General features: G+C 52.1%; 2 protein-coding genes across 7 annotated transcripts in view; one reads left to right on the plus strand and one right to left on the minus strand.

Annotated features, from left to right (window-relative positions):
* Positions 1 to 4,518, plus strand: part of AKT3 (AKT serine/threonine kinase 3) — a 310,747-nt gene extending 306,229 nt beyond the window's left edge. For both annotated transcript variants that reach the window (XM_047840479.1, XM_047840485.1), the window contains exon 14: positions 977 to 4,518. In XM_047840479.1, coding sequence (XP_047696435.1) covers positions 977 to 1,062 — 86 coding nt within the window. In that variant the 3' untranslated portion in view covers positions 1,063 to 4,518. The remainder of the gene's footprint in view (positions 1 to 976) is intronic.
* Positions 4,519 to 6,134: 1,616 nt separating this feature from the next.
* SDCCAG8 (SHH signaling and ciliogenesis regulator SDCCAG8) overlaps positions 6,135 to 18,188 on the minus strand; it is a 249,215-nt gene continuing 237,161 nt past the window's right edge. For 4 of the 5 annotated variants that reach the window (XM_047840475.1, XM_047840473.1, XM_047840472.1 and 1 more), the window contains 2 exons: positions 16,435 to 16,561; positions 6,135 to 6,473 (listed from right to left, as the gene is read on the minus strand). In XM_047840475.1, coding sequence (XP_047696431.1) covers positions 6,444 to 6,473; positions 16,435 to 16,561 — 157 coding nt within the window. In that variant the 3' untranslated portion in view covers positions 6,135 to 6,443. The remainder of the gene's footprint in view (positions 6,474 to 16,434; positions 16,562 to 18,188) is intronic. The other variant, XM_047840471.1, reaches the window with a different exon arrangement.

Here is an 18,188-nt window from a genome sequence, read left to right on the forward strand (position 1 = left end):
AAAAAAGGTTGGGCGTTTGAAAGCCTCCTCTGGGGCTTTCACTGTGGGCCAGCACGTGACCCCCGCCCACTGGGGGAGAGCAGGAGGGGCTTTGCGGGCACCCCTGCACAGACGCGGAACCCCGAGGGTGGCCAGAGCCCGGAGCAGGTGCACAGGGGATGGTGTGGACTGGGGTGACTGAACACATGATGACGTACAAGGAAGAGCCCCCTGCTGGGTGGGACTTCAGTCACCAGAACGGTTATGAGAAGGGCTTGGGTGACCATTTGAGATCCTTCAAATGTGGGAAGGCAGGGAAGATGAGGGCGGCTAATGTGAAAGCAGCTTCCCCTGTGCCTTCGAGTGTCTTTCTGCTGTTGGTTTCCCGAGGAGCTAGTGTTTGGATGCTGACATCTTACCCTCTCTTTACTCTGGTTTAAAGTTGCCTTTTAGGGAAATTGGGAATGGTGACTAAAGACAGATATGAGATGTAGAGTAAATAATGAGTCCTGTAAAATTAAGGGCCCATATGAAGCTTTATTTTGCAGTCACACCTAAAGCACCATGAAAAAAAAAAATACGCACATTTAAAGGCAGTTGGTAGCGGATTCTAGACAAACACGGTGCCTTAGGGTTTGATCCCTGTAATTTTGACATGCGCGGTTTCGTGAAATTGAGGGTTACCGAATCTCGTTTGTTCCTTCTTATTAAAAAAAGTCTTCTCTTCAATAGTATTTTTTTCACAGCATCCTGAGTCTTAAGATGGTCATGTCTTGAAGGAGATGATTTGATGTTGTTATTCTTTGTGGATCGTGTGTTTGAAAGTGAGATTGTTTGGGGATTAAGTTTAATTAGTCTGTGTTTTGCTGACAAACCCGAGTTTCTGGGAGCTCGTTGCCTCTGTTAATCGTCATGATGCTAGAAGTTCAAACTAAGAAGACCGGAGATGGTGTTGCAAAAGGTAAACGTACGCTAAGTGGCCGCTTTCTGCCCGCAGATGACGAGGACGGCATGGATGGTGTGGACAGCGAGCGGCGGCCACATTTCCCTCAGTTCTCCTACTCTGCCAGCGGCCGGGAATAAGGCCCTCATTCTGCTCCTTCACGGTCATCCTGGATTTTCTTCCTCAAGGTGATTCCTGGACACCACACCAGTCGTAGCTCTTACAAAGCAGGAGCGCCTCCAGACACCCCAGCCCACGCACACCCCCACGAGAACACACCTGTACGCAAACACACCTGTTTGTTTTTGCATGAAATTGTATCTCCGTCTACGGTCTCATGCTGCTGCTGCTACTGTCTTACTGTCCTATAAGCAACTTTAAGAGGTAATTTTACAGTCTTTGGAAGTCACGAGCCCGCCATTGTTCACTTGTGCACAGTTGTCATCTTTCGATCTTTTGGTTTTTGTTTTTCCCTAACAGTGAAGGCTAAATGAGATACACTGAGTCTAGGTACATTTTTTAACTTTCTAGAAGATAAATCAAAAACTAATTAGACTAAGAAGATTTAGCGTGTAATTCAGAGTAAGCGATTGCGGCAGGGTGGTGATGTGCATATGCGGGTTGTAGGAGAGCCTATCAGATCAGTGCACAGAGTGGGGAACTCGCACGCAGACCTGGCTGGAGTCCGTAGGGAAGCATCCGAGAGAAGGCCTGACGAACCGTTGAGCTAGCTCGATAGACACACACTTAATCCCTGTCGGACGCTGCCGAGGAAGCCTGCCGCCCCACCCGGACGTCCAGACCTCACTGGCGGCTGGCGGCAGATGAACACTGTCCTTCCGGGGAAGGAGGCATATGCACAGCAGAGGCAGGTCACTTAAAGGGGCTATGAAACCATTTGCACCAGAGAGCATTTTTCTTTTTTCCCTGTGCTTGGAAACCTTTTTCCCTTCTTGATATTTATCACCTCTGATGGCTGAAGAATGTAGACAGGTATAATGACCCTGCTTTTCACCAAAATTTGTACACCGAGGTAAACAGGTGTTTGCCTTATTTGTTTTAAGTTTTTACCTTGAGTTCTACGTGAATTCGCTTTTTCTCGGATGTTAAATCTTTGAATGTCCTTTTATGATTTTGTTTATATTGCAGTAGTATTTATTTCTTAGTGAAGAAAACTGTGTGTCATGTTAGCAAATGCAGCGCCAACTTACATGAAATAGACTCACTGCAGTTTATTTGGACCCGTGTGCAAGGATGTACACGCCAATGAGAGGCATGCACTTTTTCTCCTATGTGACAAAATCGGACGAGGCTCTGAAATTGTACATCTTGGTTAGAATTTGGTTTTGGGAGAAGAGATGCTGTCATTTAACCCCTTGGTGCTGAAAGTGAGAAAAATCCCCAACTCTCCAAGCCGAGGGGTTAATGAGACAGAAGGATGTCGGTGTTGCTCATTCGAGGATGGAAAGGCTCTGACGCCTGGCGACGTAACGCGGGGGAGGAAACCGAGACCCGCGTGACCGTGAGAAACCAACTTGACTTGGCAAAAGGAACGCATCTCGAGTATTTACAAAGTAGGCAGTAAGGGGTGAGAACCTGGTGTGTTTATTCCGCTCATGGTACATTTATCACTGAATTAAGCCATCAGGGAAAACACAAAACAACACAAAAAAAGAACACCTCCAACTTTTCTTTTTCTGTATATACTCATGTCCCCCAATTCCAACATTTCTCACTGAGAGGGGACATGTATGCAAACCTCATCTTTCTCCTTCATTAATGATGATCTTCAGATTAAACCCTTTGGTGCTAGGAGCTGACATTTTCCAAAGCAGCCTATGAAGTCCAGGGGCCGGGGGCCCTGTTGCGGAAGCTGGCAGCCGGCCCCACGGAGCGTTCGTGGGGATGGATCGGTCACGTGATCTGACAGCTCCCCGTGGAAGACTGCGGCATGACGTGCTGTCACTGTCGAGATGCGTTGTGCGCAAGAGCGAGTGACTTTCTGAGTAGGATGAATCATATTCATACGCAGATGTCTTAGCCTCGTGACGCTGGAAGTGTGGTCTGTACAGGAGACGCCACTGCTGGCGGTGGGCGGGCCACTGGGGCTGAGGGGGTTAAAGGGCATTTTACTAAGGCAGCTAAGACATATTCAGACATAGGTTTTATCCTAATTTTTCATATTTCTACTTGAGTGAAGTTCATCCTCAGCATCGAGTAGGAAGTTACAGGAAATGGTAGTTCATTCCTTCTGACACATGTAGCTTCACTTTTTTGTTTTTTCTTCCCTTGGAATTATGTTGAATGTTTCACTTTGACTAGAAAGTAGACTAGGAGGTATGTCCTGTAAGTTGTCTCGCATCCATTATATACAAGAGGAACAGGGAGAGGCAGAGAAGGCGGCTGAGGCTGGCTGAGGTTTGTGCGGAGCGTCTGTCCCTTTCGAGGAAAAGGGGGGGCCCGTACACTAAGCACTTCGATAGCTTCCCCCCCCCCCAAACCTTAAGGTGATTTCCATGACCCTGGCCAAGGACACTTCCTAAAGGTTAAGGACCGCGTGGACGGTGCCCCGGGCTGGCCAAGCCTCCCAGCCAGCTCTCCAGGCCCAGTCACTCTCGGCCTCGAGATCCGTCAGAGGCACCGAGGTGTTTCCAGACTTCCCCCTCCCCCGCTCTCACCCCCCAGGTCTCAATCAGCTGGCGCCGAGGACCGACAGGTAACACGTGTGTGTAGAGGGAGATTTCTGGAGATTTCTGCACCTGCCCTCGAGGCTGCCCGTGGCTGTGGCATGGGCTGCCGGCAGATGGCAAGGCCTGAAACCCAGGATCGTTCTATCAGAGTTCGGTTCAGACTTGGTGGACTCCACCCCGTACTAACTCTCGTGAAGTCTGCCCTCTTGTCTCAGTGCAGCCACCTGGGAGGAAGTTGGCCATTTCTGCTTGGATTTCTGGCAGGTTGCTCACAGCTTTGCTTTCTACACTAATTACATAGCATTATTCCAGTATTTTCCATTTTCCCGTACCTGATTTCCGGCTTCTTAAAGCTGACTGTTCTTGCAGGGGCCCCTTGCTTCTCCTAGAGTACAAAGGTAAGGGCCTCCCTTACTAACTGCAGGGTCTCTGTATTACACCTCAACGTACACACTTTGCTGCTACTGTTTGTACTGTCTACAGTAGAATTTCCTTATCTTGCTCCTGGTAGTGCATTACAGGCAAGCATGAAATGTAAAGTATTTATTTAAATAAAAAGAAAACCTCTAAATTGGTAATTGAATTACCTCCCTGTAGCTTTATAGTTTGTGACATTTCTTGACCTTGCTAGTTCTTTCATTAGATCCGCGCAAGATCTAGTCATCTGGTTAAGGATTTTAAGCAGACGCAACTATGAACCCAAGAAACTGTATTACTCTTACTGTTGGTCATACTAAAACTAAAACTGTTCATTTCCTTAAGTATATGACCCACAAGGATGTGAAATAACTACAAGAAACTGTTTTTGTACACTGTACATCCTTAGTATTTTTACACGTATATGATAGGGATGCACATTATTTTCCTTCGTACAGACAGCTTAAATAAAGCACTATGTCAATCTGCTACTTCTCTGTTTATTGTTGTTGGACGTGGTTCTGTAATCTCAGAAAATCTTTTCTGGAAAACAAAGAGATTTTTAATAGCTCCAGCTGGTATTAACCTACCCTACATAAAATGTGACAGGAAAATACAGCAGTTTCTTGTAGCCCCGAACGCACACACAGGATTATGTTGTTACTTCAGTGACGTGGCAGTAGCGTGGTCGTGCAGACTCGGACGAAGGGCCGCCTCCGAAGGGGAGACGCCGACCGCGCCACAGTGGGTTCGGGGCAGGTCTCCCATGAAGTCAGGGACGGACCGGGTCTCCTTGGAAATGTGTTCAGTCAGGACCTAACAGTCTTCACAGCAGATGGTCTGGACCCGGAACTCTCTTGAGGAGTGTCGCTCATCGGTGACGTCTTCCTGAGAACGCGGAACGCGTTGCTCCGCACGCTTCCCTTCTGAGAGCTTGTGTTGGCAGGTTAACCACCTCTGTCGTGGCTGCTAGACGGGTAGGGCGGTTGTACCACAGTCTGATTACCTGGAAGCATTTTGGATGGGGCCTTTTTCCGATTTTACCTCATACGCCTGCTATCGTAGAAACTTGGCTTGGCTTCTGGGACTAAGCTCAGTAGAGGAACGGCTTTGGGACCAAAGTGAGTCAGGCGTGCGTGTGTCACACAGCCAAACCTGAGGGCAGGCTTCCACGTGCTCTTCTCAAAACCACTGGGATTCACACATCCAGGAGGCTAAAATAAAGCGACCTCTTACAATTCTTTAAAGGTGCTATTTTTAGAATTGTGTCATTTATTTACTGTAGTCCTAACACAGAATTAGGGACAATTAACATACCTTCTGCGACACCCTTTATGTCTAGCACATTTGAGGAGATCGAAAACTGGATCCGAGTAGACGTTCTGCTCTTTCAGGCTTGAACTCGTCCGTGCTCGAGAGACTTTTGAACGGTCTTTGCGTGTGTATCATTTCCCCACCTCCAACGCTGAACCCCGCCCCCCCATCCGTCCTGAGAGGCACGGGTGGGGGACACTGAGGGCGAGGGTGAGGGTGCTGGGTTGCCAGCCGGGAGAGCGGCCTGAGGTCAGGGCCCTGTCCTGCCTGCAGCCTGTGGTGTATCCTTGTCCTCCTCAGAGACAACCCAGCATCTTCAGCGCCCATTTTTATTACTTTCCAGCATTTGAGGGCTCACCTGTGTATCGTAGAAATACTATTTGAAGCTAAAACAATGATCTGTTTACAGACATCTGATAGAACTCCAAGTCAATTGTGTCACTTCAGGAAGTACATTGTCAGGCTCCTCTCAAACCGCACACTGAAGAAGAAACCCAAACCGCCAGGCCGAAGACGCGTCCTTGTCTGTTCTTGTTGACAGAGCGGACAGAACAGCGCTTCCTGGCGTCTCCTGACTGTGCACAGATTAGCAGGATGGTAAACGATGGAGCCTTATGAGATGTTGATTCAGAGCGTAAGAAGTGGAAGGACGGTGTCTAGCTCATGAAGAGGGAGAGAAACACGAGTGGCAGGAAGAAAGTCTGGTCCTTAATGCCCTTTGGCCTAGTTAAAATATGTGCCTTTTCGGTGTGTTTCGTTCATCACTACAAGGTAAAAAGGAAACGCTTCAATTCAGGTCTTTAAAAAAGTTCATTTATTGAAATTCACATGTGTAACAGGATACAAATGAGCAGATTTATCAGAACACAGTTAACTTCAAGCCATTTCTGCAAACATAACTGCAGGAGATCTCCTGGTCCGGCGTGGGGCCTGGCCGCACGGGCACCGCTGGGCAGTAGATGCGGCTGACCTGGCCGCCTGCTGCCGTCCGGGGCGCCGGCCACCGGGAAGGTCGTGGTGCTCTGTGGCATCTCACGAACAAATCAGATGAATGTAAATATCTCTTTGTAAACCATTTATTTCACTCTGTTTCATCCAGGTCAGCAATCAGATTGTGGCATGCTGGGTAACTGGAAAAAAATGATAATAAAAAGTAAGTTTAAATAGATCACGTTCTTCACTGTGATTTGTCTTCTCGCTGGTGCAGGTGCCTCTTCTAAGGAGGAAGACATTCTTTTGCTAAAAATAGAGAAATTGTACGTGACCAACTGCACGAAAATCTTGTTACTCCCCCTGACCTTGGATCACAGCCCCTGTCAGACAGGAACTGAAGGGAACCCATTTCGTTTTACGGCCTTAAATCTGAACACATCTGTACTGCAGGCATCGGTCTGTCTTGGGAGTAAGGCAGTCCGATGACGGGACGTGGCTGGAGGGCCACCACTTCTCTGCCCAGGAAAGGAGACCCTGATTCATGCCAGAATCTGTTTACTGGGAACTGCTCAGACATTACAGCTGGTAAAGCAGAACAAAAAACAGGATGTAGGCCGAGTGTCCCTAAGAAATTCCTAGTGAAATCAAAACGAGCTAAAACCTCCAAATTTCCAGCTGCAGACAATTTATTATCACGCACACACCCGCTTTTTCCCCCGTGGAAACCACCTCCCACCCACTGGAAGAGGGAATTCGGTGTATCTGGCCTTAGTTTTGAGCAGGAATAAATGTTTCAAAGCTAGCTCCTGAAAATCGGATTGAGAGAGGCACAAGTTAGGGACGCGGAGAAGCCTCTTGTCTGCCCTGGCCGGCGACGGGGCCGCTCAGGTTAGCTTAAACCATGTCCGGAAGTGGTGCCAGAAACCACTGCAGATGGTTCCGCTCCACAGAACAGGGCACACCCACCCTGCACCACGTGGGAAGATGAGTTAGGCAGTCCTTGACCTCGAGGAGTGAGGTCCCTCGAGGGCAGGCAGTCTGGTCTGTGTGGCTGGAAACCATCTTCCAGAAAGACCCGTGGGCCTCAGGCTCTGCACGCCCTCTGCACTCTCAGATTTCCTGAGCTAGAATCAGGGTGGGGGGGGGCTCCTGGGAACCCAGTTTCGGTCACAATTACTCGAGGGTTTCCGAGACAGGACAGTGAGTGAAAGACAATTCACGCATGAGAAATAGGAAAATCCGCCTGTCGCCTCTTTCAAAAAATGCAAAAAGGTAATGTGTACGTGTCAGGTAGGTTTCTCAGCATGTGTGACACTGATGATGCCTTTCCAGGGAGCAAGTCTGTGAGGAGACGGGGAATTAGAATGTCACGTGTGCGGCCCACCTGGCTCTGTACACAGGGTGGGGGCCGCGGCATGGTGAGGAAGCACTCAGTGTGTGTGTGCAGCCCTGGGTGGGGGGCTGGGGCTCAGGGGCCCTCTTCCTTAGGGCCCCGGGGGACTTCTGGGCTCTCCAGAGCAGGCCAGCAGGAGTCCACTGCCCCAGAGCCCTTGCAGAAAGGGCTCCTTTCCACCCCCAGCGACACACTCAGCCCGGGGGCTGCCACCAACTCAGTGGACCATCACGCGGGGTCTCCATCCCGACCTGATGCTGTCCAGTCTGGACGGAGCTGACCTGGTGTGGCACCACCCAGGGACTGCGGGCTGCGGGCCGGGCGCTTCCTAACTTCAGAGACTCCAGGAACGTCTCTGAGTGCAAGGATAAGCAGAAACCACGACAGGCATATCGCAAATGGAGCGGAACTTGGGGTAGAAGACACACGCCCGCGACACGCACGGTAGAGTAGCGGTTAAGACCTGAAGTAGAAAGGAAAGGTGTCGCGGGAATTTTTTTAAACCAAGCTCCAGGAAACTGGCACCTCTCGTTATGAGTCTTCCTGGTGCCTGTGCCCCAGGCCCATCTAGTAACTTCCTGCCCGACTCGTCCCCTCTTGGCACTCGGGCCTCTGCCTAGGAACCGGCCACCATGGCCCCATGGGGCCCTGTCGGAGCAGATGTGAGGTCCCCAACGTGAACGGTCTCTCTCCCTGGAGCAAATCGCCTGTCACTATTTCTTCGCTGGTTCGGTATTTTATTTGGTCCTGATGCAAAGCCTGTCCTGACTTTCCCATTATGGTGCTTGCCTTTCACTCTCCATCCCCAGTGCCCACGGCTGCCCTGCCCATGGCAAGCATTCAGTAAATATCAGAATGACTAATTCAGCCGATGACATCATCATTCAGTCTCTAATTCCCCACTCAAGTGTCACCCTCAGTTTGCTGGATCTTCAGTAAAGAACAGTTCTCGGTACCTCCCCCATCCCGCGGCATGTCCAGAGATCGAGAAGCATTAGTTCCTGCCCAAATCCTGCTCGTCTGCCATCACCTCCTAGAGAGATTAGCCTTGCTGACTTCCAGAAAGCTGGGTCCGTGGTCCTCACCACCACGATCCGGGTCTGGCTGTAAGGGACAATGAGGATGCACATGCCCGTGGGACATTAGCTGGCTCCAACTGTGGCTTGAGCCCTCGGCCACCTTCTCCCAGACCTCTGCCTCTCAACTTGTCACCAAGGCCCCTTGCCATGGCATGCCTGGGCGGTGTGGCCACATCGGTCGTGTCCATGGCTGCCCTCCAAGACAGAGGAAGGCCCACAGGGTACCCTGGCACCTGCTCTTCTAGAACACTGTCCACAGATGACCTAAACGCTCCCCCCTCCCCCGTCTACATGCCTGCTACTGCTAGCCCATTTCCTTTGTTCTCATTTTAAATCCTACGAGAGCCTTCTCTCCATAAACCCTGACCTTTGTGTTTATTTCTGAAGTTTTGACTTTAAAAAATGAGTCTCTCTCTGGGTGACTTGAATTGTTCCCCAGGCAACCACGCCGTGGGGTTGAGCAGAGCCTTTTCTCCCGCCTTGTTCCCAAGCCTGTGACCCGGGAAGCACACAGCCCACCTCATCCCCGCTCACAGAACGTGCCTGCTCAGCCTCAGCCCGACCCAACTTTCCCTCTGCATCCCTTCTCTGCGGACTCCACCTCTCACTAGTGCCCCCCACCACCAGCCTCACTCATTTTCACATTTTCTGTGTCAGTGTGGCCAGGTCAAAAAACGGTCCTGTTTGGGGAGCCTGGGTGGCTCAGTCGGGTAAGTGGCCGACTTGGGTTCAGGTCGTGATCTGACGGTTCGTGAGTTCGAGCCCCGCATCGGACTGCCTGTCAGCACAGAGCCAACTTCAGACCCTCTGTCCCTCTCTCTTTGCCCGCCCCTGCTCTCTCTCAAAAATACACATTAAAAAAAAAAAAAAAAAAAAAAGTCCTGTTCCTTGTGCCTCTGGCAAGAAAGCATCTATTTTTAGCCAGAGAGAGGAGAATCCCTTCCCCACCTCTAGCTGGGGGCATTTTAGAGCCTTGTCCTGAGGTCCAGAGAAGCCACCAGTACCTACTGCTGGAGAGCCAGGGCCCGACTGCAGGCTCTGCCCCGGGAGAGTCGGATGGACACCCACCCCCTCCATGCAGCCTGCGGCCCAGGGCCTGAGTACCACTTTCTCGAGAAGTTTTTTCCCTGCCGTTCACTTCCCAGTTCCGTGCACTTCATCTCTCTGGGCCTGATTTTTCTGTCTGGACAGAAAGGATGCCGAATGATTGATCCAGTGGCCCTGTCTGGCCAACTGTGATCTCTGCCAACCCGGCCGGCTTCACGGTCACCTGTGTGGGAGCCGGGTGATGGGGGGGCTGCCTCTTCAAGGGAAGCTGGTTCTGTTATTAAGGTTCTCTGTTTGTTTCTTGGTTTTGGTTTTGCTTTTGAGCAGGACCTGAGTGATATGAAAGCTAAACATTTTACCCCAAGTGGTACAGATCTGAGATTTGAACCTTGGCAGCTGGACCTCGAAGTCCAGGCCTGTTAATGCTCTTGTGACCTGCCCAGCGAAGCAGCACAGAAGCCACCAGGTGTGCTGTGTGTGGGATCAAGTAGAAGTCAGATCTGGGAGGCCAGCTGGCACTCACAAGCCACGTGAGCTGTGGGAGGCCACCGATTTGCTCAGGAGGAGGGTGCCCTCACCAGTCCTCCGCAGAACGTCGTGGAACGTGGCCGGGAGGGCCACAGAGGCGAGCCTTCCCCCAACCCACGGGGCCCTCGATGGACTGCCTCCAGGCCAGCAGAGTCCAGCAAAGTGACCCCAACCCTGCCTCGTCCCCCGGCTCCGGCACCCCAGAACCCGGTGGTCGGCAGCTGCAAAGCCGGGTCGCCCGCACGCCAGGCAGTCCGCCGAGCCCCTGACAATGACAGGCCTGTGCAGGCAGAGGTCAGAGTCACGGCTTCCCTAGACCACTGGCCTGGCTCTCTGCCTCTGGGCCCCACAGAGAGAAGGGGCTGTAGAAGCCAGAGAAAGGAAAAGGTAGAGGCAGGAAGACCTTCCTTGCAGAATGGAGGTGGGCCGAGGAGGAATCCTTGGCTTTCCGGAAAACAGCATCTCAAGCTGGGCCTGGGACGCGTGGCATGGCGGGGTGGGGAACCGGGGAGCCCGGTGCGTTGGCCGCAGGGGTCAGACTGCCAGGACGCCCCTCCCCTCTCCAGAGCTCCGACGACACAGGAGTCCCATGCCTCGTGCCGTCCGACTTTGTCATCTTCCAGCTTCCTGGAATCCCGCAAGTCATGAGAACTTTCTTTGCACATGGGCAGGTGTCTGTTTTATAGGAACCATGTTTCCATGGTAAATAGACTTTAAGAATTCCCAAAGGACAGACAGTGTCACCAACAGCAGAGAGTGGAGCCTCTGGCTGCCTCGTGTTTGAAAGCGTTAGAAATAAAGACAACACTGACATTTGGGGTTGTAATGTGACGGAATTGCAGTCTTTTAAAGGCAAGAACCACTTCTCTCTGCTCCATGTAATATTCAGTGTTTTGTTCACTTGTCTGATTGGATTAAAATATTTAGCTCCCTTTAAAATCTTGATTGTGAATTTCTATCGCAAAATGTACTGACTCAGGAAGCAGTAAGTGGAGCAAGTGTGTCTGCAGCAGCAGAAAATTCGATTTATTTTTCTTCCATGCGTCCTACTCCGACATTCACTCATGGACAAAGTGAGCTGTTAACGGAATAGCAGGTCTGTCTTCAGTGAAGCCTTATGTGCTTTTCAACATTAATCACACGTGGGCCTTCAGTGAAAACAAGAATAAAAAACAAAAAAACAAAACGGAAGTTAAACTCGGTGATTTGAGTTGCTTGGGGAAGTTTCCCTGAGGGTCGCAAGACCCGTATGTCAGAAACAGACACCGGGGTCTCGTGTCACTCTTGAAAAACACTCAGGCAGCAGGGAGTTAATGACATTTTAGCTGCATATGTTCAAGTGTATTTAAAAAAATATGCAAGTCACTTTGGTTGACAGTGTCTTGTACACAGTTTTGAAAGAATCAGGGCAAACTTTAACAGAGTCAGTTTTTATTTGAAAAATATTTTCTGGGAATGTATCAGTGTTTATTTTTGAGACTGACAATTCGGGTGAAAATCAGGATAAAAACAAAAAAACAACAATTTGGTTGAAATCAAATTGTTTGTTTTCATCTATTTAGAATTCTTTCCAAAAAAATCTTGGTTCAGGAGGAGGCTTTTTTAATTTATTTTATTCAGTGTATTTGCTGTTCTATCCAGGCACCATCTGTCCTGCAGGTAGCTAACTCCAGGAAGACACCCACGTGAGCCGGGCGAAGCCCCCAGGACTGGGGAAGGACCCCCGCCATCCCACACACGGGTCCCATCCTGGGCAAGCCGCGGGCACCCCCTCCTCAGCTGGACCCCAGCCTGGCAGCCCTGGGCCATGCTGACATTTCTGAGGCCATCCTGCCCTTGCCTCAGGTCAACAAAGGGGCCTCACCCTGCCCCTCATCTGGGTTCAGCCCTCTTGCTTGGGTCCTTTGGTGGAACGAGATAATGTCCATGATTCTGAATATAACCACATATGGCTGCTAGATCCGTGCACAAGTTCGAATCAGAGTAGAAAGTCAATTCACTGCCAAGGATACTCCAAAGTCACAGGGCCAACTGATTAATCACCGATAAGTCAGTCTCAGGATGCGTCCTGTGCACAAGCGCCTCAACTGCAGGGACGAAAGGGAGCCCCCTGAGCACTGAGGATGGAGCCCTACAGGCCGTGCGTGGCAGAGGTGGCAGGGACCAGAAAACACAAATCTGCTGAACCCCGAGTTGTTGCCCAATGAGTACATAAACAAACTCCTGGCGTATAAAACCATCCTCTAAATGGACAATCCTCCCCAAGAAAAGACTCTGATTTTCTCACTAGCTGGCATCTCCCTCCCTGGCCAGATGTTAGAGCCCCGGGCACTGGGTCACAGACCACCGACCCTGGTCCCAGCTGCCCACCCCTGGGGCCCAGCTTCCTCATCCGGACATCACCCCCATGCCACCCCTACCACGGTCTCTCTCCCCCCAGAAGAGGCGGGAGGGCATATGCCCAGCCTCGCCTGTAACGAAGCCACTCGCTGTGCCTGGGGAGATGATACGGGGCCCTGTTTGCAGTCAGGCTGGGTGACCGTCTTCAGGCTCTGTTTCTCCACACTGACCAGCACAGCCATTTCAAGACATTTTAACAAAAGCCCTTTGCTAGGGGTGCCTGAGTGGCTCAGTCGGTTAGACATCCGGACCTCGGCTCAGGTCATCATCTCGCGGTTCATGAGTTCGAGCCTGATTTCGCGGTTTGTGAGTTCAAGCCCCGCATTGGGCTCTGTGCTGACAGCTCAGAGCCTGGAGCCTGCTTCAGATTCTGTGTCTCCCCCCTCTCTCTCTCTGCCCCTCCCCCACTTATAATCTCTCTCTCTCTCTTTCCCTCTCTCTCTCAAAATAAACATTAAAAAAAAATTTTTTAAGACATTTTCTAGAAGTCCCCTACCTGCAGAGTGAGGCAGGAGAGTAATCAAGCCAATGTTTTTAGTCACACTAAGATCAAGGCAGATTAGTGGTCAGTACCCTGCGCCCGGACCGCACCCCGCACCCTGCGCCCCGTACTCGACTGGCTCCCTGCACCATAGCAGCGTTTGAGGGGAAGATGGGAATCCTCATGGGTAGAAATGTCACTGCAGCCTGGTTACGACTGTGACCAGCTCCCTCTGCAGACACTGTCCATGTTCCAGAAGTTAAGCAGAAGTGATTTAGGATACTAGAGCCTTTTAAACAGGCTTAGCTGTTTCCTGTCAGAGGCCACAGGCCAACCCGAGCCCTGTCACCTGCTCCAGGGCCCAGGACTCAGTACATGGGAGCAGATCAGAGGGATGGGACTCAGCTTCGGGGTGGCCAGGAAATCTCCATTCTCTTTGGGGTTCTGGGTGGACAGAGATTTTTAGAGTGTGACCTACAAAATTAAGTCATTATGCTTAAATTATCCAGGCTGAGAAAATGGAAGCCTTTAGCAAAGCCATCTCCAACCCAGAGATGAACCAGTCTCTCCAGGAAGACAGGAACTGTGGCCTAACCCTCCAGAACCATCAGCAGGCAGTGTCCTCTGATGTCCCTGCTGGGGGGCACACAGCGGCCTTGTTCACGTCAAGGCTTGGAGGCTAACCTCACAATTCCAGCTTACTCCACGGCTCAAGTGGGTCTAATGCCACACTTGGGTAGAAAGAGTAAGCCTTCGGCGTAGATATTCAGCAGAGAGCTTGCAAAACTGGACCCCTGCCTCTTCTTTGAACACTAGTGTTTGCTACCGAAAGCCAGGACTCCCTCTATGAAATTCCTTTTGTCATGTTCATATTAAAATAACTCCAAATGCACTCTGTGAATCTGAAAGACCCCTTTAGAGATGAGCCAGATGGCTGGTATCAGATAACTCAGGACGGTCAAAGCATCTCTGTTGCTTCAGCCAAAAGAAGAAAGACCAGCTCGGTTTTCTGAGAATTTTTTGAGGTTTCGGTTGTTTGTTTTTTTTTTTTTTTAATGCATTTTATGAAAATTTTGCAATCCATTTGGTAATTAGGTTTTTGAAGCCCTGGAAGAGGTTTCTAAGCATTGATGGTCCATGTTAAGATCTGAGTGGTTGTAAGGTAGGCAGATGGGGAGTTAAAAGGGAAACCCTACCCGGTAACGATCTGGTCCAGAAGCTGCCATGTGCTCGGAACTTGTACAGAACACTCCCCACAATGTGCGTCCTGAAGTGGCTCTTGGCTTCTAGAGCCAAAGGATTCACTCCTGATAGGAGTCCCTGTTCCTCCACTGCGTGTGGCGGGAGCCCCATCACCTGCCTGACAGCCAGTGGCCTCAACCCTTGGCTGGTGCCACACAAGGCCTCCTGTGGGACTCACCCAGACAGTTAGGTTGGGCCCAGCTCAGCGTGGGGGGTGGGGGGCAGGAAGGGCCTGAGCACGTCTGAGAAGCGCGGGGAGCAGTGGGCACAGCGCTGCCAGCCCCCTCCCTGGCTGTCCCTGGGCTTCTTCTGGGCCTTCTCCAGTCTTGGGAAGGGAGGGGAAGGGGAAAGCCTTGACGTTTCTTGGACCTACTATGTGCAAGAGGTTCTGCCGTGCACCTCAGGGCTGCACTCACTGAACACTTCTGACATCCCTTTTGAGTCAGGCTGATGTGACACACACCACCCCCCCCCCCACCCCATCCCTGGCACACGTGGAAACTGAGACTCAGAAGAGACTCCAGTGACTTGTTCTGAGCCTCACAACACTGGCACAGTCTGGAATCCTGCTCTGTTCTTTCTGCCTCCAACCACTTGAGAGGTTCTCAAACCTCCGTGCCCCTCAGAATCACCCAACCAGCTGCTTAAAATGCAGATGCCTAGGCCCTGCTCCCAGAGATCCTGCCTCGGCCTGTGTGAACCGGGCCCCAGGACCCATGCTCCTCACACTTTTCTGTTTGCAAACCTCCTGGACTGTGGCATGAGGTGTGACAGAGTCAGCGGCACGGGGAGCAGAGTGGCCGGGCGGGTCCCCAGCCCCAGGCCTTGGAGGTGTTCACCTGCTACCTTGGAGAAATGAGTCCTTAGAGAGGGACTGCCTGTGCTGAGTGGGAAAATTCCCTCAGAGGAGAGCGGCTCCCCGCTACCCACTGGGCACATAACCAGTAATTCTTCTGAAAGAATTATGAGACAGTTTCCCATCCTTTTCATCTCCAGATACATTCTTCCCGTTAATCATCCATCCCAAGCACTCATTGTGTGGTGTCCCTGGGCCCTCACAGAGCACCTGGCTGCAATCCTAATTCAAGGCTAAGACCAGGGCCAGCCCACAGGCCACCCCATTATCCTAACAAATTGCTCGATGGGGCAAAAAGTACAGCTTGTCTGACAGGAAGAGAACCAATTCAGGAGAGAAAGGTCTCATACCACATTCCAAGTTCACCTGGCTGTTCCCTTTCCCCACCATCCCTTCTGGTGGCCCCAGAGCTAACCTCAACAGGGAGGTCCTGGGCTGTGGAGTCAGCCTCCGGTAGGACACTGGTAGTGTCCTACTTGCTAGCTGGGCAGGCTTGCTGGAGCCTCAGTTTCCCTATCTACGAAATGGAGGCACAATCAATCTCGCAGGCTCGTTCAAGGGCACGTTCTGTATTGCAGCGCAGCCAGGCCGCCCGCAAACACTCAGAATCTTCGCTCAGTCACCAGGCACCTGATCTGGGACAGGACTCCTGCAATCTGCTCACAGCGGCCCCCTAGCCAGCGGCATCTCTTTCCTCACCTGATTCAAAGCAAACGCATCCTCCCTCCGGGGGCAGCCCAAAGCCGCCACCTCCAGAATGCTCACCACCCTCCCCACCCTTCCAGCGCCAGCACCCCTGGGCAGTGGTGTCTGTGGCCTGCTGGGTCTGTTCTCCCACACAGACTGTAGCTCACTGAAGGGGGCAGGCCCATGACCCACATGTCTCTGTCCCCCCCTCCCCTCACCCCTCCGCCCCGTGCCCATCACAGTCTTCAGGAACTACCTCCCCCCCCCCCCCCCAACCCCGCCCCGGGTTACTAATGGACCAATGTGATCACTGGGCATTTCACCTGTAAAGATGCAACCCTGAAGAAAGCAAGGAGAAAAAGCCCTCCATGCGGATTCTGCTGTGTTCTCTGGCCGGTGAGCCAGCCCTGAGGACTCCCGCCCCCGTGCTGGGTTTGCACAGTACCTGGGATCTCAGACGCCCCACCTCTTCCTGCAGACTCTGTCTCTCCAGCAGAAGCTGATTCTGCTTGTTGAGAAGCTGCACCAGCTGAAGGGCCGTGGCCTGGCTGTGCTTGTCCAGCTGCTTCAGCCTGCAGAGAAATCCACCGCAGAGTTAGGGCCCGGGGGCAATAGGTGTCAGAGAGCAAGGGGGACCATGCCCAGCTTCAGCCCTCCGGCGTGTTCCATGGCTGCCTGTGTCTGCCGTAAGCTCCAGACGGTGAACCGGGAGCTGTAAGTCTAGGGCGACCCTGAGGGGTGAGGCCGTGGCTAGCTAGCAGTGGGCTAAGTGGGAGGGAATCATATCAAATGTGAACCGGCATTAAGAGCCTTTGCAACGGAGTTGTCAGTTAGGAAACACACAGACAAGTTGGATAAGTAGAAGAAAAACTGAAAGCGTAAACTCACCAGGGTCAAAGATGAGGGGCCTAAATGCCTCCATTGTTCAGCTGGAGACGTTGCTGGCAGGCTGGAGCAGACAGCCCGCCCTGGCTGGGCAAGTGGGCGAGGGACAGCAGAAACACTGAACTAAGGGTTTTCCATTATTAATCACTCAGTCAATCACGAGCTCCGGCATCGCTGACCAGATGTCTTTAAAGATCCTAAATTTGTCATTCTGCTGATGGGCCCTCCTCTCCAGACTTGCTAATTCACTCAAACTATTATCCTCATTTGTCCACAGACGGCTTCCTACAGCCAGTAGCACGCTCGCCCCTGGGAATGTAGGCTTTGGATTAAATTTAGAGTTGCATAACTACCCACAACTGTTCTGGAAAGAAGCTGGATGTGTCATGCGCCCTTCCTCACAGACTTCACCCACTAAAGCACCAACGGTGAAATTAACTTGTATTTTCACAAGAAAGGGGTTTTCAAAGCTCAAGATGCATTTCAAACTCCAAGCTACACTGAGTCAATGACCTCTCCGAATCTGCAGACACCGGCGTCGGGGCACCCCCTTGGCCTTCCTGCGGGTCTAGGGAGCTCTGAGCACAACCAAGGGGTGGGAGGGCGCCCTCACCAGCAGCGAGGCAGCAACTGGGAGGTGGTACAACTACACTCCAGGAAACCTAACGACTTTCTAGTATTACTGGCACTCTCCCGGATGCCTGTGCCACGTGCAACCCTGTCCATTTCCGTTTCCGAGACGGCACCTACCTACCGCCCGCCCTTCTCAACCTCAGATGGATTTGGGGGCACCTTCGTTCAAGCTGCCCCTGGCAGCACACTTGCCGCCCAGTCCCCACCCCGGTTCCCTCCTCTTCACACACCGCGGGCTACTTCCCACACCGGCAAGCGCGACTGGTAGCCGGGAGCGAGCGGGAAACCGAGAGACACCGGTGGGCGCCCAGGCAGCAGGGCGCATGCTCACAAAGCCCGCCCCGCCCCCCCCCGCGCTGGAGACCGCCGTCTGGCCCCGCCCACAGGCCCATGCCCCGCCCACCGGCCTCCAGCCTTCTGCGGGTTCTGGAGAAAGAGCAAGAAGAGCCAAGGGCAGAGCTTAGTTCTTTCCTCCTTAGTTCCTTCCTGAGCCTGTAGCTGTTCCGGGCCAGGGTCAGCTGCTCCAGCCCAGATCGGCTTCCCAGGTCCCCGGAACCGAACACAAGGATCTTCCATCCAAGTGTGAGTGCTTTCCTGCTCCTGTTCTGTATACACAGTAATGCCCCCGGCCCCTGTTACCCTTCCTCCGATCGTGGTGCAGCCAGGGCACCTGGGGCTTTG

The sequence above is a fragment of the Prionailurus viverrinus genome, chromosome F1 (assembly GCF_022837055.1).
Source record: "Prionailurus viverrinus isolate Anna chromosome F1, UM_Priviv_1.0, whole genome shotgun sequence".
In the NCBI taxonomy this organism is placed as follows: domain Eukaryota; kingdom Metazoa; phylum Chordata; class Mammalia; order Carnivora; family Felidae; genus Prionailurus; species Prionailurus viverrinus.